The sequence below is a fragment of the Paroedura picta genome, chromosome 4, assembly GCF_049243985.1.
Source record: "Paroedura picta isolate Pp20150507F chromosome 4, Ppicta_v3.0, whole genome shotgun sequence".
In the NCBI taxonomy this organism is placed as follows: domain Eukaryota; kingdom Metazoa; phylum Chordata; class Lepidosauria; order Squamata; family Gekkonidae; genus Paroedura; species Paroedura picta.
In genome coordinates, this window is record NC_135372.1 from 30,272,657 (window position 1) to 30,292,203 (window position 19,547).

The 19,547-nt window shown below is 50.3% G+C and overlaps 1 protein-coding gene across 3 annotated transcripts in view; it reads right to left on the minus strand.

Annotated features, from left to right (window-relative positions):
- Positions 1-412: 412 nt before the first annotated feature.
- The window catches only part of PIAS4 (protein inhibitor of activated STAT 4), a 41,130-nt gene continuing 21,995 nt past the window's right edge, over positions 413-19,547 (minus strand). For 2 of the 3 annotated variants that reach the window (XM_077332197.1, XM_077332200.1), the window contains exons 5-11: positions 18,331-18,421; positions 16,947-17,075; positions 15,320-15,425; positions 12,950-13,023; positions 10,133-10,293; positions 7,828-7,970; positions 414-1,198 (exon numbers count right to left, since the gene is read on the minus strand). In XM_077332197.1, the coding sequence (XP_077188312.1) occupies positions 990-1,198; positions 7,828-7,970; positions 10,133-10,293; positions 12,950-13,023; positions 15,320-15,425; positions 16,947-17,075; positions 18,331-18,421 (913 nt within the window). In that variant the 3' untranslated portion in view covers positions 414-989. Of the gene's footprint in view, positions 1,199-7,827; positions 7,971-10,132; positions 10,294-12,949; positions 13,024-15,319; positions 15,426-16,946; positions 17,076-18,330; positions 18,422-19,547 lie in introns of all 3 variants that reach the window. The other variant, XM_077332199.1, reaches the window with a different exon arrangement.

The window sequence follows — 19,547 nt, forward strand, 5'->3', positions numbered from 1 at the left end:
CCCGTTGGGGATTCTGCCTTCCTCCTCTGCCGAAGAACACGCTGAATTATTGCACTTCAAAAAAAGACAGATTTTTGTGGTTTGAGCCCTTCCCACATTCCAAGCCCCACCCCCCCACAATGACCACCCCCTTCCCTTGTCCCCCCCCCCCACAATGGCTTCTGTTCAACTAAAAAACAAAAGAAGGAATCACTATGCAAAGAATTCTACGTTATTTTCAGAAGTGGCTAAAAAGGATCCTGACCTTTTTTTTCTTTACATGAGGTTACAAGCTGCTCAGGAACTGAGCGATTCCAATCTCTCGCCGATTTTCTCTCCCTCCCCTCCCCCCCCTAAAAAACAAAACAACACAAACCAAAACTTAACATGCCCCCCCCCCCCCCCGGGAAAGAAACATCCAACTCGGAAGCTCTCTGGGTTCTAAACGCCTCCCAGCTGGTCCGTTCCCCAAAAAGATCCCCCAAACTTCCCCCCCCCAACTTCATATATTCAACGAGGCGCTTCAGTAGAGTCTGGAATGGTTGCTGAACACGGGGTGGTGGGGAGAGGATGCACACAGCTTCAGAGAGACACAGCGAGGCTGAACAGAACAAAACGAAAAGAAATATGGTCCACTGCAGTTCAAGGGGATTCACGAAGCAGCAGGAGAGGAGAGAGAGGCGGGAAATGAAGACAGTGGCGATTCCTGGCAGGCCACCTGAGCCCCTCGCCTCCGGCGGCGGATCGAGCCGAGCTGGCAAGAGCCTGAGATTGTTTTGTAGGGACGAGAACGGGGAGTGGGAGGGAAGTCCCGCCATGCAGCAGCTCCCCGAAGCGCCCTTTCGCAGCCTTATCTCGGATCCAAAAGTGGAACTGAAGGTCCGCCTCGGAGAAGGGGGAGAGGGAAGGGTGGGTGGTGGGTGGGGGAGAACAGCCCCTCTTTCCCATATCCGAGTAAGCACCAGAGTATTCAAGCTTTTCCACCGGGAGTTCCGTAGTGCCCTTGGCAGTCAGCAGGCGGAAGCCAGGTCCTTCTTAAACAGGCGGGGCCGCTTCCGCCGGGGCCCTACGTCATCGTCCTCGTCATCGTCCTCCTCCTCATCCTCTTCCGAGGACGAGCTGTCCAGTGTCAAGTCCACTACGTCAGCGGGGACTTTGCCGTTCTCCCCGTTGGTGCTGGGAGCAGGGGGAGGCACCCCGTTGATATCCGAAGTTCCCCCTGCAGGGGAAAATACAAGATACACAAATGTAAGGCAAATGCTTGACATTCTTGGGCCCTTCACAGGCCCCTCCAGCATTCCCATACTGGAGTTTTTTTCTACACAGCTTCCTCCCCAAGCCCACCCTCATCAGAACTATTCACAGATCCCCAACATGGTACCCATGATGCTCTTTTTGGCACCTACTAGGTGCCTGTAGACTGTGGGCAGGGCTAGAATCATAGAGTTGGAAGGGGCCAGACAGGCCATATAGTCCAACCCCCAGCTCCATGCAGGGTCATCCTCAAACATCTATGATAAGTATCTGTTTAATGACCACCAGTGAGGGGGAGCTCCCCACCTCCTTAGGCAGCTGAATCCACTGCTCAACTACTTGGACGGTGAAAAAATGTTTCCTGATTGCTAGCCGGTACCATTCTACACACAGTTTAAGCTCATTCCTGAAGGCCCTCTCTTCTGCTGCCAGCGGGAACCATTCTTTACCCTCCCTCCAAGTGGCAACCTTTCAGATACTTCAAGAGGGCCATCCTGTCCCCCTCTCAACCTCCTCCTCTTCTCTGTGGTTATTCTCCTTTGGCCTCTGAAAAGGCCCGTGAAAGAAGGGCAAACTCTTTAACCATTGCACCATTAGAGGCTGCCGTTCTTTAACCATCATGGCCTCCAGCTTGCCTCTGCAACCCCCTTGCACCATTCCAACAAGGGACCGCCTGCCGTCCACCTGTTTTGAGTAGTCACCGTCCAAGTTTGTCGTGTTGCCACGATAACATATCCCTTGAGCCAAAGTTCAAGTTCTGTCCCCCTTTTATTATTGACTGTGAGTGGGTCATTTTCAGGATTTCGTTAAATCCGTGCTTTCCCCTTCTCGGAGGCAGAACATACAGTCGACATCAAATTGTTGCTTGGATAACTTTCCCGTTGTGTTTCGCCATCAGGATTTCTCTTTTCTCTTGAAGCCTGCTTCCTTTGAGTCGGGTCTCTAGGTAACACGTGGTCTCTCCGGTCTTCAGTATCATGCCTCCCGGTGATTTGAACCTTACCAGCTTGGCGTTGTGATTAAGAACAGCAGGTTTGATTCCCCACTCCTCCCTCCTTACGCAGCCAGTTGGGTGTCCTTGGGCCAGGGACTTGTTCTCTCACCCCCACCTCCCTCACAGTCTGTTGTGAGGAGAGGAAGAGGAGGCGATGCAAGACGCTTTGAGACTCCTTCGGGTAGAGAAAAGCGGCTTATAAGAACCAACTCTTCTTCTTCTGATTCCCTGCTCCTCCCCCACATGCAACCAGCTGGATGACCTTGGGCTCAGCACAGAACTCATAAAGCTGTTATAACTGATCAGGAATCTCAGGGCTCTCTCAGCCTCACCCACCTCACAGGGTGTCTGTTGGGGGAGAGGAAAGGGAAGGCAACTGTAAGCCGCTTTGAGACTCCTTCGGGTAGGGAAAAGCGGCATATAAGAACCAACTCTTCTTCTTCTGATTCCCTGCTCCTCCCCCACATGCAACCAGCTGGATGACCTTGGGCTCAGCACAGAACTCATAAAGCTGTTATAACTGATCAGGAATATCAGGGCTCTCCCAGCCTCACCCACCTCACAGGGTGTCTGTTGGGGGAGAGGAAAGGGAAGGCAACTGTAAGCCGCTTTGAGACTCCTTCGGGTAGGGAAAAGCGGCATATAAGAACCAACTCTTCTTCTTCTTCTTCAGTAATATCAGGGCTCTCCCAGCCTCACCCACCTCACAGGGTGTCTGTTGGGGGAGAGGAAAGGGAAGGCGACTGTAAGCCGCTTTGAGACTCCTTCGGGTAGGGAAAAGCGGCATATAAGAACCAACTCTTCTTCTTCTTCAGTAATATCAGGGCTCTCCCAGCCTCACCCACCTCACAGGGTGTCTGTTGGGGGAGAGGAAAGGGAAGGCGACTGTAAGCCGCTTGGAGCCTCCTTTGGGTAGAGAAAAGCAGCATATAAGAACCAACTCTTCTTCTTCTTCAGGAATATCAGGGCTCTCCCAGCCTCACCCACCTCACAGGGTGTCTGTTGGGGGAGAGGAAAGGGAAGGCAACTGTAAGCCGCTTTGAGACTCCTTCGGGTAGAGAAAAGCGGCATATAAGAACCAACTCTTCTTCTTCTTCTTCAGTAATATCAGGGCTCTCCCAGCCTCACCCACCTCACAGGGTGTCTGTTGGGGGAGAGGAAAGGGAAGGCGACTGTAAGCCGCTTGGAGCCTCCTTTGGGTAGAGAAAAGCAGCATATAAGAACCAACTCTTCTTCTTCTTCAGGAATATCAGGGCTCTCCCAGCCTCACCCACCTCACAGGGTGTCTGTTGGGGGAGAGGAAAGGGAAGGCGACTGTAAGCCACTTTGAGACTCCTTCGGGTAGAGAAAAGCGGCATATAAGAACCAACTCTTCTTCTTCTTCAGTAATATCAAGGCTCTCTCAGCCTCACCCACCTCACAGGGTGTCTGTTGTGGGGAGAGGAAAGGGAAGGCAACTGTAAGCCGCTTTGAGCCTCCTTTGGGTAGAGAAAAGCGGCATATAAGAACCAACTCTTCTTCTTCTTCAGTAATATCAGGGCTCTCTCAGCCTCACCCACCTCACAGGGTGTCTGTTGTGGGGAGAGGAAAGTCAAGGAGACTGTAAGCCGCTTTGAGCCTCCTTTGGGTCGTGAAAAGCGGGATATAAAAACCAACTCTTCTTCTGCTATGTCGGCTACAGACTTTCGACAACGGTTCTGGAGGCAAACAAGGAAGCAGTGTACTCAAAAAGTAGGAAGTCTCCTGCTGAGCCAGTCAGGACAGTGAAGGAGATCATTTGAAAATCATCAGGAAGTTCCTATCCTATCTATGCTAAATATATAGCCTGGATGCCCTCAGGGAGCCCTTTATGGTTCTGGTCAGTCCTGTCAGTTTAATTCAGGCTGAGGCAAGAGTTCTTCAGATGCCCAGGATGTCAGAATTGATTGAGGAGGCTGAGAAGCTTGGCTGGGTTTGAGGCATTAAGAAGAGGAAGAAGAAGAGTTGGTTCTTATATGCCGCTTTTCTCTACCCAAAGGAGTTTCAAAGTGGCTTACATTGGCCTTCCCTTTCCTCTCCCCACAACAGACACCCTGTGAGGTGGGTGAGGCTGAGAGAGCCCTGAGATTACTGAAGAAGAAAAGTTGGTCTTATATGCTGCTTTTCTCTACCCGAAGGAGTCTCCACGCAGCTTACAATCTCCTTCCCTCCCCTCCATCAAGGAAATGGCAGTGGGCGGTGGGGGAAGCTATGACTGAGTTCTAACTGAGTGGTGGGACTTGAAGGTTGCATAAGAACAGAGGTGATGGAGAGAACAAGGGAAGATCCGTGGTGACAAACTTTTGCCTGTGGGATTAGAAGAGCTGTATTTTTTTATACCCCACATTTCGCTACCCAGAGGAGTCCCAAAGAGGCATAACAAACACCTTTCCCTTCCTTTTCCCTTCACTCTGTGAGTTGAGTGGGGTGGAGAGAGCTCTCAGCTTTGTGAGAACCTTCGGGTATGAGAACTGTGACTAGCCCAAAGTCACCCTGCTGGCTGCATGCAGAGCAGCGGGGAATCAAACCCAGTTCTCCAGATTAGAGGTTGTCACTGTAACCATTGCACCAACATGGTGTTTATTCTTTCTGATGTTTATTCCGAAAGAAACACACAAATGTAGTAAAGTTAACCATCAGGAATGACGGGATGTTATGTTTTGTCTGAAGAAAAGCTGCTTTCCAGCAACTGGATAACATGGGAATGCAACATTTTGCTGCAACAAGTTATCCACTGGATCCATCAGAACCCTGTTGACATATGATAACCTCTCCATTACCCAGACCGGGGCCAACTTGACCTAAGGTTTGCAGTCTCTACACAATCTCTCATTCATGCTCCTGCTAAAATGACCCTTCTCTCTCACTCCCAGCCTTCAAGGCTCACCCCTCAAAACTTAATTGACCGAAAGCACTCCCTGCCAGTTCTGAAGTGTTTCCCGAAACTCAGCTACTGTTGGCTGGTTCAGAGCAGAGGTCTCATTGGCTGCTGGGGTGCATCTTTCTGCTCTGCTTGTTGAAATAAGGTTCGACAAGTCATTTCTGTTGTTAGGATAAATCAAGAATCTCTAGGGCAGGTGTTTCACTGTTGGTTTTTTTTAGCATAAACCCCAGAAAAATTCATCAGGCTTCAAGGAACACCAAAAAAATTGGACTCACGTCAAGGTTTCTCCTCTTCAGTGGGGCGAAGTCATCCAGACTGGTTAGGTCACGCCTCTGATCGCTCAGGTAGGGCAACTGAAATGCAAATATTGCAGTAGCCCATCTGGTGACCAGGAGCCTGACCCTCCAGTTCTTCCCAAGCCCTTCTGCGTTCGGTAAGTATGTCAGCTAAGTATTGAAGTTTACAGTTGTTCGTCTTTGCTAAGACTGTGCCCAATTCGGTTTGAAAAAAACGTGTTTCCCAAGGGTGGGAAGTGGATGACTTCGCTCCACTGAAGAGAAGAAAGCTTCAGGTGAGTCCAATGTTTCGTTCTCTTTCAGTGGGGCTGAAGTCATCCAGACTGGTTAGCTGTGCCCCTGAGCTGAGTGGTCCCAGCAATGAGGGCCCCAGTCCCTTTGGCTGGCATCTGTCTTAACTCTGATCTGCTTTTGATGAGAAAACAGCGTCCCCCTTTGAAGGTGTTTTGGTGACATCCACCGATGAAGCCCAATCGGGCGCGATCAGAGACTTGTTCCATCGTTTGGCTATGTGGCGCTGAAATGGTAGCAGTAGCCATTGTAGCAGTCGGGAATCATGTCTATGGTGGAGATCGTGAGTCCATGAATGGCGGCCAGGTGCATGAGGTCGGTGGACCTGCTGCTCACCATGTTGGCAATGAGATTTTGTATTTTGGCCTGCTGGGAGAAAGACCTTCGCCAGCAGATTCTTGCCCCCAGGTGCACTATGTTTGATGTAGGGATCATGTTGTTGGGATCATTTTCTTGTAAAATTCTTGTAAAATTGAAGTGGTGCTGGCCTCCGCGGACACCCGATCTTTGTCTCTGAGAAGCAGATTGTCCAAATACAGATAAATGTCGGTGCCTTCCTGGCGAAGCCTCGCCACTAGGGTGACCATGACTTTTGTGAACAACCCGGGTGCAGAGGAGAGGCTGAAAGGAATAGCCGTGTACTGGAAATGTATGCCCTGGTGGCAAACCAATAGACATTTCTTGGAATCTGGATGTATTAGAATATGCAGCTACGCCTCTCAGAGATCCAAGGAGGTGAGTAGATCTCCCTGTCGCAGGACCTGAAGAATGTGGCGAAGGGACTCCATTCAGAATCGTCGCTTCTTGACCCACTGGTTGAGGCCCAGGTTCTTCGAGAAGGACTGTGAATCCATTGCCTCATGGAACATAACTGCCTGCTGGCTCTGCAGAGGATGGCGGCCTCTATGAATAGGGCCCCTCTGTGGACGTGTAGGAGCGGTCATGGTCCTGGCCCTCCTGGCCTGGAAACGCTTCCATTGTAAAGATATGAGGAACATCTGCTCCTCTTTGTTATCACCCTCATCCAAGTCTTGATGCTGCAGAGCTGGGCGGCCCCCACTCTCAGCGGAAAAAGAGGGACCTGCTGTACGGTCCTCATTAGGCACCAGTTCGTGTACCTCCCAGTCCTGGTCACATGAAGCCAAGTCCGAGCTGAGTGACCCAGATGATCAGGGAGACATGGCAGGGGCCTGTGCGGGTGGTGCCATCTTGGGAGCTTGCCGGCTCTCCGCGTGGCAATGGCAGGGGGGGTCTGACCAGGTCTTCTGCCTGGAGCTCCGGGCTGCCCTTAGCGGGAACTGGGACTTTAGCCCTTGGTGCACGCTCTGGAGCTCCAGAATGTCTTGCGCTCTGATTGGACTCCCTGTCCAAGTGGGCATCTGCAAATCTCTGAAGCACACGCTCCGGAGCTCCGGATCGCTTTGTGCTTTGTTTGGAGCTACGATCAGGCAGCTGCAGCTGGCTTTGCTTAGCCTTCTTGGCCGGATGCTGGAGCGCTGTCTCGCTGGCATCCTCTTTCTCTGTTGTCTCCTTCTTCCAGGTGTTCCAATTCTCTTTGGTGGCTGGCTTCCTGGAAGCAGCCAGCTGCATATCCGCCATGGCACCTCCCTGTTGCCCCGCATGCTTCTCAGAGGAGTGGGACTCCAGAGCCCGCCCCTCCAGGGTTGTGGTTTTGTGCTGGCACTTGGAATCCTCGGTGGAATTCCGCTGTTCTGGAGCCGGGTGACTACCCGTTGCCCTGCCGGACTTGGCTGAAAAAGCCATGCGTCCTGCAGAGAAAAAGATCTGATTGGCTGGTAAGGGCTCAAAGTCGCCTTCGGAGTTCTGCGTTTGTAGTCCTCTTGCATTTTAGAATTGGAAACGCTTGTCTTTTCTCTTTTTTAAAGGTTTTTTGCCATTATATCTGGAGCAGGGCTCAGGATCTCCTACCCAAGCAGTAGGGCAATCGAGACTGAAGAGTCAGGCTCCTGGTGACCAGATGGGCTACTGCAAAATGTTCATTTCAATTGCCCGGCCTGAGCGAGCAGAAGTGTGACCTAACCAGTCTGGATGACTTCAGCCCCACTGAAGGAGAACGTGTGTCAAATGGCAGCCAGGGCTCTGAGACTCACCTGTGGATCCACCCACGACCAGTATCGGGCACTGAGGGCTGTAGCTTCTCTCCTTCTCCGCTTTGATCGGACACCAGGAGCCGTCCACCAAGTACTCGATCTCGTCGGCGTCCTCGCACTCAGACAAGATCTTCGAGAGGAGCCTAGAGGAGAGCGCCGGCACCAAGTCATACAATCATAGAATCCTAGAGGTGGAAGGGACCTCATGGGTCATCTAGTCCAACCCCCCCGGACAATGCAAGACTCTCACAACCCTATTGCTCATCCACTGTGACCTGCCGCCCCCTTAAATCTTCACAGAATCAGCTGTTAGATGGCTATCTATTTAAAAATCTGCAAAGATGGAGAACCCACTACCTCCTGAGGAAGCCTGTTCCATTGAGAAACCGCTCTGTCAGGAATTTATTCCGGATGTTTAGACGGAATTACTTTCATCCCATTGGTTCTGGTCCGTCCCTCTGGGGCAAGAAAGAACGACTCTGCTCCATCTTCTACATCAGTGGTCCCCAACCTTTTGATCGCCGGGGACCGGTCAACGCTTGACAATTTTACTGAGGCCCGGGAGGGGGGTAGTCTTTTACCAAGGGACATTGCCACCGCCGTCTGAGCCCCTGCTCCATTTGCTTTCCTGCCGGTGCCCCTGACTTCCTGCCGCCCGCTGGGGGGTGCTGCCAGCAGCAGCTGTGCAGTGCCAGGCCAAGGGGGAGCCCCACCCATGGTGGCTGCTGGAGAGCACCAAAGGTGAGCCGGTGGCAGAGTGGTAGGGCAGCCCCCGAGGCAGCAGCCAGGGAGGAGGAGGAGGTTAGGGAAAGCTGCTCTACATGACAACTTTTTAAATACTTGAAGATGGTTATCAGATCCCCTCTCAGTCGCCTCCTCTCCAGGCTCAAAAGACCAAGCTCCCTCAACCTTTTCTCATACGGCTTGATCTCCAAACTCCTCACCAACTATGCTGCCCTCCTCTGGACACCCTCCACAACTGAGCTGGCACTCAATTCCCACCCTTCAGCTACAACCTGTCTTTTCGAGGAGAAACACCTCCCTCCCAAGACAGTTTCAAAAGGAAGTGGGCACCTTATGGATCAACATCAAGCTACCTTGGGCCACCAACAGGGATTCCCAACCAGGGTTCTGGGGAACCCTGGAGTTCTGTGAGTGCTCCCCAGGACATCACTAGTCGTCACTGGCGCTCCCTCCCCCTGTTGGGTTACAGGCCTGGTCTCTTTCTCCACAACGAAATGGAAAACGATCAAGAGATCTTACTGAGTCTGAACAGCTAATCATACAGAAAACCTCCCACATCTTTGGGGCATTTTTAGAAATATCTTTTGAAGATAGAAACTGAAGATGAACAGGTCAAAAACTGTATGAGAAAACTATATTTTTTTCAGGCAACAGTGGCCACCAGACTTATGTAAGGGTAGATTCAAATGGGTAGCCGTGTTGGTCTGAAGTAGCACCATAAAATCAGAGTCCAGAGTCCAAACCTTTGTTGGTCTTAAAGGTGCTACTGGACTCTGATTTTATTGCACCAGACTTATGGTGGCCCAAAGATGGAAGCAGCAAGAATTTAGCAGACTCCCTGGAAGAGTTTTCTAGAATATCATCAAAAGTGACATCTGACTTATGTCGATTCTATCAAAAGTTGTCCATGAACCATGAAATCCTTGTGGGCTGAGAGATTGTATGAATCTGTATCTCTCTCTCTCTCTCTTCCTTCCTTTCTTTTCTTTTTTTACTTTGGAAACAGAAGGAAAATGTCTTTTTAAAAAGCCCCAGGAAATGGAAAAACGATTGATTGGGCTGGCTCCCACATTTTACGTCCACCCCCACTTCTCTGAAGGGACCCCCTTGCTTGGTTCCTCAAAGCCTGAAAATTATTTCAGGGATCCCTCCACAGTCAGAACATTGTATCTCGGGATGGTGAAGAATCCAGGAACAATTAAACTGGATTTCCCCCCTCCCCCCAATAAAAGTTGTGATGTTACAAGAGAGGGAAATATATTTCCACTGTATCCTTGCAGGAGAAAGGCTGAAATCAGCCCAACAAGCCAATAAATGTCATAATCAAAGGGATAATTCAAACTTTGCCATTGCTATTCTGAGCTCAAATACCATCCACTACACCTAGTCTGCACACAATAGATAATGCACTTTCAATGCACTTTCAAAGTCGATTTTCCTGTTTTGCACAGAAAAATCCAGCTGCCAAAGTACATTCAAAGTGCATTATCCTACATGTGCGGAATGGGCCCTAGAAAGCACACATCACTCCATATTGAACAGCCTCATCAACTCAACTCACCCATCTATCATGAGCTGGTCGTAAGTGGCCGGTTTGTCGCACACCGGACACATCCACGTCGGCTTCTTCTCGTTCATCTGCAGGTAGAAGACGGCGTCGAAGCACTGCAGGTGGGCGCAGGTCTCCGCCCGACAGGGCACGGACAGTCGCATCTTTACCAGCTTTGTGGGAAACATTTATAGACACGCATATGAAAAGCAAGCCGGAACAATGTTTTATGACGTTTCAGCGGTCTACGACAAAGATGGCCAGCTGCTAAGATTTGGCATGTAATATGTTTTAGGAATTGGCCCAATAGAAAAAAAAATCTGAGCCAGCTCCGATACTGTGAGGAAAAACTCAATATGTCTCTTGTTCACCTAAAAATCTCCTGGATGTGACTACAAAATTACTCATTGATACAAGTATGCCTAATTTGGAACACCACTGGTTATTGTTGCTCTTGGTCCTTCCTTTTTAGTAAATTATTTCTGTTTTAATCATGTTCTTTATCACGATTGTTAGAACAGTTATGGATAGTTATCAGTATCCATAAATGCTGCAATAAATAACAAGTGTGTTTAAAAGATAATGGTTCAAGCGGGTAGCCATATTGGTCTGAAGCAGGAGAACCTTTAAGATCAACAAGGTTTTATTCATGTGGAATACATCTACTGCTGCGCTCCTTGTAACGGAAATGATAACGGACGTGATGTCTGTTGTACTGTTGTACTGCCACAGGAAGCACGGCAGTAGATGGCGGCTGTGTCGCTGCTGTCTCTGCCGCTCGTCTCAATCAAGAGAGTGAGGATGGCCTTGCAAGGTAGGCAGCAGGGGTGGTGGCGGCTGCCAAGGCTCTGAGCTGAGCCTCGCTGCGCCACAAATGCTACCTGCCTCTCATGGCCACTCCTGCTCTCAGGAGAGCAGGGACGGCTTCACAAGATGGGCAGTGGGGACAGTGTGGTGAGCGGTGCTTGATGCCGTGCCAGCCTTCCCCCCCTTTATGTGGAATGTATTCCATATAAGGGGAAAGAATCCTTGTTGCTAGATTTATTCAAGGTATGGCCTTTCGTGTGCAGGCACACTTCTTCAGAGACAATGTACAATGTGCAAAGAACATTATATCTGAGGAAGCCTGAATGCACATGAAAACTCATACCTTGAATAAAACTTTGTTGGTTTTAAAGGTGCCCCTCAACTCAAATTCTGTTCCAAAAACAATGGACTCAGGTGGGCAGCCACATTGGTCTGAGCAGCTTGAAGATCAACACAGTTTTATTCTGGGTAGGAGTTTTCATATGTCCATGCTCGCTTTTTCAGATCTGGTCTACAGAACTGACTAGTAAGTAAAAAGCATATAAGTTTAAAAAAAAAGAAGTTTCCCTAAAGTAGCGATCCCCAACCTGTGGGCCACTGACCACATGTGGTCCGTCGACTAATTGGAGGTGGGCCGCGAAGGACGCCTTCTTTCCCCCCCCCCCCCGGCCCTTTACTTCATCCCCCCCGGCCCTTTACAACAGCGGTCCCCAACCTTCTTGTTGTCGGGGACTGCCTCTGAGGGTGGGAGAGAGCTGGTGGCCGGCCACAGCAGCTGCACGTAAACATGCCCGCGCAGTTGCAGCGCATGCGCATTTTCGCCACTAGGTGGCGCTAACACGCATGCGCAGAACAGCCGCACGTGCGCGTTTTCGCCAGCAGGGGGTGCAAACACGCATGTGCGGCGGCTCCGCGCGTGCGCATTTGCGTCGCTGCCGTGCTAGCGGCCGCGCCTGCCTCTTCCCCCCCTTTTGCTGCGGGGGGAGGGGAAGGCAGGCGCGGCCGCTGGCGGCCCGGTACCATGGCCTTAATGGCCCGGTACCGGGCCGCGGACTGGGGGTTGGAGACCTCTGCTTTACAACACACTTCGGGTGTCATTGTCTCCATCACTCTCAGATGGGACTATCTCGTTACAGAGAAACAAGCTCAGGGTTCCCATTGATTTGTCATTGTCATGAGTTAAAATCTCCATGAAAATAAAATGTTCCTTATGTTCATTGTTGTGGCGTGTCTGTATTTTATTTTGAAGGGATGTTTAAACATTACCATAGCGATCAAAGAGCATTAGGGAAGTGGTTGAGAGTAGAGGAGTAAACTACCCCCCCCACACCGGGCCTCAGTAAAATTGTCAAGCGTTGAGTGGTCCCTGGTGATAAAAAGGTTGGGGATCACTGCCCTAAACTAAAGGATTTACATCATGCTATTGTAACACAGCTTTTCTTCTTTTTCACTTTCAGAGGTCCATAGCGTCCAGAGTATATAATATCATTTTATGTCTAGGAGCTAACTCTGTATATAGCAATCTTTGAATTCTTGTATTTCACATATGCTATTTTTATTATTTCATGCCTGACCGTTGATAAAGGTGGTAACAACGAAACATGTCTGGTTGCACTGATTTACTGAGGCTATGCAATAAGCCTTGGGATTTTCATTTTAATAAATATTAGTACTTAATTTTAAAATTCTACCCTTTTCTTATTTCTTATTCAATTCAGTCCGATTCTTGGTGATCCCATGGCACAGCTGTCACTACGATCCCCGATCCCGCCCTGCCTCCTTCAGCCCCTTATTTTGATCTTTTTGTATTTTGATTTGGGTCAGGATGTTTTCTACTTTTTGTTTCGCTCTTAAAGGTGACCCTGGGCTAAAAATGAATTCCCTTAAAAGTTAAAGATTCACCCCAGTCAGAGGTTCCACCTCTAATTTATTTCCTGCCAAGACTTCTTGGTGCCACCTGGTCTGGGGATATCATAATCCTGCCCCCCGTCCCCTTCCCCCGCACCTATGATCATCACCTACCGGACATATGAGAGAGACACGGACCCCCGTGGTGGCAATTTCGCTTTCCGGATCCAGGCGCAGCTTCTCCTTGACTGCACAGGTGGGAGAGTGGAGAGAAAGATGGAAGCCACAGACAATTAGCAACTCTCACTACTTGTCATGATGTCAGAAATTCCTCCAGAGAGAAGCCTCACAACTTTTGCCTCTTCTTACTTCTCTCCAGTCATATCCCGTTCATGGTTGCTGCAGTTCCTACCAGGGAAGGAAACTGGAGCGGCAATGGGATTGGCAAGCTAGAGCAGCTAATCGGATTGCCTGACAGAATCTTAGAATCAGAGTTGGAAGGGACCTCCTGGGTCATCTAGTCCAACCCCCTGCACAATGCAGGAAACTATCAACTACCCACCCACCCACCATGACCCCAATTCCATGTCCAGATGATGCCCCCACCTCCAAAACCCCCAGAAATTTGCTTCCTGATCCCAAAGTGGCGATTGGCATTTCCCTGGACATGCAAGAAAGGGTCACAAGAGCCAAGCACAATTCCTAAGAGAGCCCGGGCAAGCCCAATCCCATCAGATCTCAGAAGCTAATCACGGTGGGCCGTGGTTAGCACTTGGAAGGGCAACCTCCTAAGAACCCCAGAACCATGACGTGGGGGCAGGCAATGGCAGACCCCCTCCAAATGTCTCTTAGGCTCTCCTGGCTATATTCCACACAAGCCATATGATAGATAAATAGAACTGATGCTCTCCCTTTGGGTTCTTCCCCAATGAATTTCAAGATGGCAATTCATCGACAGCAAAGGAGTAAGGGCACATCCGTGCACATGCAAATATATAGAATGTATATATATGTGTGTGCGTTCACACACTCCCAGTAGGAAACAAAAAATAAGATATCCATCTATTGTCTCTCATTCAAAACCCAGCTCTGACCGGGATGTCCCAGGCTGGCGTGATCTCCTCAAATCTCGGAAGCTAAATAGGGCCGTCCCTGGCTAGCACGTGGAAGGTGCTATCCAAGGAACGCTAGGGGCTGAGACATGCAGGCAAGCGATGGCAGACCACCTCTGAATGTCTCTTGGCAAGCAGAAAACCTTAAGATCTCCTGGCTATGCAGCACACACGCCATAGTAGGATAAATAACCTTGGCACCAAGCGTGGCAGAACACGTGCTTCTACTGAAGAACCTCTCCAGTTTCCCCCTACCCATCGCTGTCTAGAACCACAGAGGAGCCCATGAAATAATTCTGCAAGTCTCAAGGAGCCCTGGAAGTGATGTCAGCTGGCCACACATCCTTTTCATGCCCTCCCCCTCAGGAAGTGACATGTCATGGGAAGTGACATCACCACCCACCTTAACAGGCAGACTCCAGGAGGACCGGAGGGAGAGACTGGAGGTGGTTTAAGGCGAAAGTACAGTATTTGCTGGCGTATAAGACTACTTTCCCTCCCTGAAAAACATGCCTCCAAGTGGGGGGGTCGTCCTATACGCCGGGTGCACTTCAGTTGGGATAGACATAGCTGCCCATAGTGGCCCATAGTACTGTATTTTGAGTGGAAATGTTGGGGAGTCGTCTTATACGCCAGCAAATACAGTAGGTATGCAGGCTCTGACCCCTCCCAGGCAAAGAAACCATGAGAGAACTCACTCAACCCTGGGAGTGGGGAAGGGGAGCAATGGAAGTGACTGGTTCCCCAGCTTGTGACCAAGTCCATCAAGGCAAGAGACAAAAGACCATGGACCCCCTCCAGAGCTCCCACGAACCTATGGGTAGCAGATGATTGGGGGGGGGAGGGACCTCTCTCTGCCCAAGACACTGGACGGCCATTGCCTGTCAGAAGAGACCACCCAGGATGGACAGACCAATGGTCTAGCCAGGGAGAAGGCAGCTTTGTATGTTCATAGTAAGTGGACCGCAGAGAGAGCCAAGGATGGATTCTGGCCTCGTATCTCATAGTCCATGGGGTCAGAAGCGAGGCACTGGGCTGGGCAGGCCTCCTCCCTTCCCCCAGCAAAGCACATTACGAATCATATCCCCAACCTGCTTGCATAATGGGCATACGCAAAAGCTGCTCTGCCTTGAAGTCTCCTCTGTAGAACCGACATTTCAATTTGGCTTTAGAGTTACCGCGTGCTGCCAAAAGCATCACGGCGAGAACACGGCCTCCCCGCTTCCCAAAGGACTCCCCCGTAACCCGCCCCCCTCCCCGGAAAATGCAAGTTAAGGAGCCATTCAGAGCGATCCAGGCTGGATCCGCTCTGCCCGAACGTGTTTCTGCTGAGGGGAAGGGGAGCAAATAGCTGCCTCCCCCACGCCCAGCTGAGGCTGCAAATATCAGTTGCCTGCCAGCCCAAGAATTCTGGAGAGAGGGGGCTGCTTACCAAGTGCTTTGCAGAGCTCCGGATGCTTAATCCCAATCGTTTTCAACCTCTGCAGCAGCTCCGCAGACGTCATCTGTCGCACTAGGAACAGGCCCACAGAATAGCTCTGGACACCAAAGAGGGGGGGGGGGGAGAAACCCGACAGAACACGTGTGAAACCTCAGAGCAACGCCATCTCAAGTCAGCAGCCGGGTTCGCTTCTCTGAAGCTCTTTTTAAAATAAAGACAAGCCTCTTGGTCCAGCCATTTATTAAGTCCTCAAGCCTCAATGTACTCCTGATGCTTTTCACACTGATTTGTACCGTTTCTGTCCCCACCCCACGTCAGCTGTGGAAGAACACCGGTTGCTAATTTGATTCTGGAGGCAAGAAGTCAGTAAAGGTAAAGGTATCCCCTGTGCAAGCACCGGGTCATGTCTGACCCTTGGGGTGATGCCCTCCAGCGTTTTCATGGCAGACTCAATACAGGGTGGTTTGCCAGTGCCTTCCCTAGTCATTGCTGTTTACCCCCCAGCAAGCTGGGTACTCATTTTACCGACCTCGGAAGGATGGAAGGCTGAGTCAACCTTGAGCCGGCTGCTGCGATTGAACTCCCAGCCTCATGGGCAGAGCTTTCAGACTGCATGTCTGCTGCCTTACCACTCTGCGCCACAAGACATCAGTGCTGACCTCCAAATCCCTCAGTGGTCTCAGAAACAGACCCTCAAACTGTTGCCTTCTCCCATATGAGCTGGCCGACAGTTAATCAGCCTAGAATCATAGAGTTGGAAGGGGCCATCCAGGCCAGCTAGTCCCACCCCCTGATCAAGGCAGGATCAGCCTCAAGTATCCAGCATAAGGATCTGTCCAGCTGCTGCTTGAAGACCACCAGTGACAGGGAGCTCCCCACCTCCTGAGGCAGGCCATTCCACTGCTGAGCTACGCTGTGAAAACCAAGATGGTGTCAACCACAGACAGGGCTCTCTCAGTGGTGGCACCTTGCCTGTCAGCAGCCTCCCCCCAGGACGCCACCTGGCCTGCTGTGTTAATCTGCCTGGGTTGTCTGTTGTCCCATTCTTTTGGCCCTTTGCGGAAAAAACCCTGAAGGCAAAAGCTACTTTACCTATCTGCTGGTTTCACCGATTTTAAATGCCAGCAGCGACCGTTTCGCCTTATTACGCATGGCACGCTGCTTTTGACCCAAAATAGTGACATGAAACTACTCAAACATATTTTAATTCTACTATTTCCCTGCAGTTCTGTGGACTCCGGCTCCCAGTGTAACATCCAGAGAAATGGCAGGCGAGCTAACAAATTGGCCCTCCGTCTGGCAGCAGTGCAATATGAATCAGGGGCCAGCCGGTGTGCCCGGGAAGAACATTTCCGGGGGGTGCCACAACTGGGGAGAGGGGCTTAATCTCTAATAAATTACCCCATGGGATTTCCGACAGCAGGCCTCCATTGATGATCACGCTTTTGTCCTGCTTTCAGAAAGGCTCATCTCAGCTGAGAGCCTGTGGTCCCCCACTCAGGATGGCGCAAGGGGGGAAATGATGCCCAAGTGGAAATCAGAGCTCCAAGCAAGCCAAGAGGGAAGCGTAGCCAGTCTTGGGACGGCTGCACTTTGCTGCTCCTCCGTCGCCACTCACCTTCCCGTAGTTGCCCCAAATTACGGTGATGCGGTTGGTCGCCGACGACAGGTACATGAGATGAGTGAGGTTGATGGGACGACAAGGCCTCTTGGGCTCCACACCGGGCTTGTTCGACGGGTAGTAGCCCTGGGAGAGGGACAGGCAAGAGAGAGGGACCGGCTCCCATTAGGAACACCCAGACAAGAGGAGCGACTGAGTTTTTGTTCCCCGCTTTCTACCACCCGAAGGAGTCTCCAAGCGGCTGACAATCGCCTCCCCTTCCTCTCCCTGGTGAGGCAGGTGGGGATGAGAGAGCTCTGAGAGAAGTGGGGATGGCCCAAGGTCACCTAGGGTTTGAACTATACCGAAGAATTAATGGGCAGAAGTCTGACATCAAAAACCACAGCATTGAAAAACCTGTAGGGGAACACTTCAACCTTCCAGGATATTCAATAAGGGACCTGAAAGGAGCTGTTTTATTGCAAAGGAACTTCAACAACAGGCTAGAAAGGGGGACTGCAGAAATGCAAGTTATTACAACACTCCAAACCAGGGGTAGTCAAACTGCGGCCCTCCAGATGTCCATGGACTACAATTCCCAGGAGCCCCCTGCCAGCATTCGCTGGCAGGGGGCTCCTGGGAATTGTAGTCCATGGACATCTGGAGGGCCGCAGTTTGACTACCCCTGCTCCAAACTATGACATACCCAGGACTCAACAAGGACATAGGTTTCTTATCGCACTATTCGTGCTAACCTTGTTCAACTCTTGTATCCATATTCCTCACAATTTATTTTATTTGTGATAACGTGACCGTAAGGTAATGTCAGTGTAATGGAATTTTGAGTTTGACTCCCTGGCCTTGGAATAGATAGTTACCAGCCATTCCCATGAAGGAAAGTTTCACAGTTGTATGAAAACAGATGGGGCAAACAGCATATGGTGAGGCGAGAGCCTTTGATCACTGACGCAGGCAGTTCTGTTTCTCCTTGTGTTTTTATAAACTACAACTGAATTCCAGGGGATTGCTTGGCTGTTTTAACAAAGAATTATCATCGGCTGTATTTGGTTGTGTGACACGGTCTACTAATGTAACAGAATTAATTTTTGCTATATATTCCCTGTCATGTAAGGAGTTCATAGTCTGACGAAGAGTGCTTGCACTCGAAAGCTCACGGCCTGAATAAATCTTTGTTGGTCTTAAAAGTGCCTCTGGACTCTGATTTTATTGTGCTACTTCAGACCAACACGGAGACCCATTGGAGTCTAACAAGAAGTATCATGATCTTTCTGTTTCGCTTTATCAATCAACTGCTTTTGCTGAAATGCCAAGCCTTGCGGGGACATAATAGCCCCTTTCCAAGGAGAAATAAGCAGACTGGCCCACTTTCTCTCCAACTTACCGGGACAGAACAGTAACTATGATTCACTTTTACAGCGATATTGGGGGGGTACTGGTCTTCCTGAGGGCAACTGGTATCCGTGTAGCAGATTCTGGAAAGGAAAGATGTTCACAGAAATGCAAATCAGAGAGGTGCACACCCCAATCTGAATTTATTCCCACCCACAGGAAGCAATCTGTAAGTGGAATGACCCATCTCCATTACTGTTCACAAGTTAACAAATGCATGTACAACCTGTGTACAGTGTATTATTGAATGTCCTTCTATGCGTGCAATGACTAATTATTGCATTCAATGCACGTACAGCTGAACTCTTGATTGAAAGCTCATATGTATTCATGAACTGGTCCCCAGCTTCATTTGTAAAGCGACTGAGCACTGGCTCTTTCTTAACAGGTGCACATGCAGCTAGTAAGCACATGCAGGGGACTGCTTGGCCCCAGACTCCAGGCAAGACACGTATAAAATGTGAGCAAGTCCTCCCTCCCTAGGCTACTTGGAATAGGGGCCTTGCACGCTGTCAAGTGCCAGCTTGGTGTTGAGAGCCAGTTTAGTGTAGTGGTCAGGAGTGCGGACTTCTAATCTGGCGAGCTGGGTTTGATTCCGCCCTCCCCCACATGCAGCCAGCTGGGTGACCTTGGGTTCGCCACGGCACTGATAAAGCTGTTCTGACCGAGCAGTGAGGGCTCTCTCAGCCTCACAGGCTGTCTGTTGTGACGAGAGGAAAGGGAAGGCGACTATAAGCTCCTTTGAGCCTCCTTTGGGTAGAGAAAAGCGGCATATAAGAACCAACTCTTCTTCTTCTTCTAATAGACTGAAATCATCTGCAGGCCCCAAAAGCCTTGGCTGAGATTTGCAGGATGCCCATAGGGACCAGATATAATTTAACCCTGTCCAGGGCTGCTTTCCGCAGCTGCACACATTTCATGTGGAATTCAGCACGGAACCTGCTGTGCTGAGGCTTCAACTGCTAAGGCTGTGGAGAGATCTTGAAAAGCTTACAGCCAAAACAAGCCCCATATTTCCCCCTTCTGAAGAAATACCCTCTTGGTATCTGTAGCCGCTGTAAGTTTATCCCACGCTTTCCTCCAACAAGTCCCGGGAGGCGTGCATCATTTTCCCTGATCCATTTCACCCAAACAACCCTGTTAAAGAGTTGGCTGGCAAGTTGCAAATTTCCTGCATTCTGCAGGGCGCTGATGACCCTGGAGGTCAAC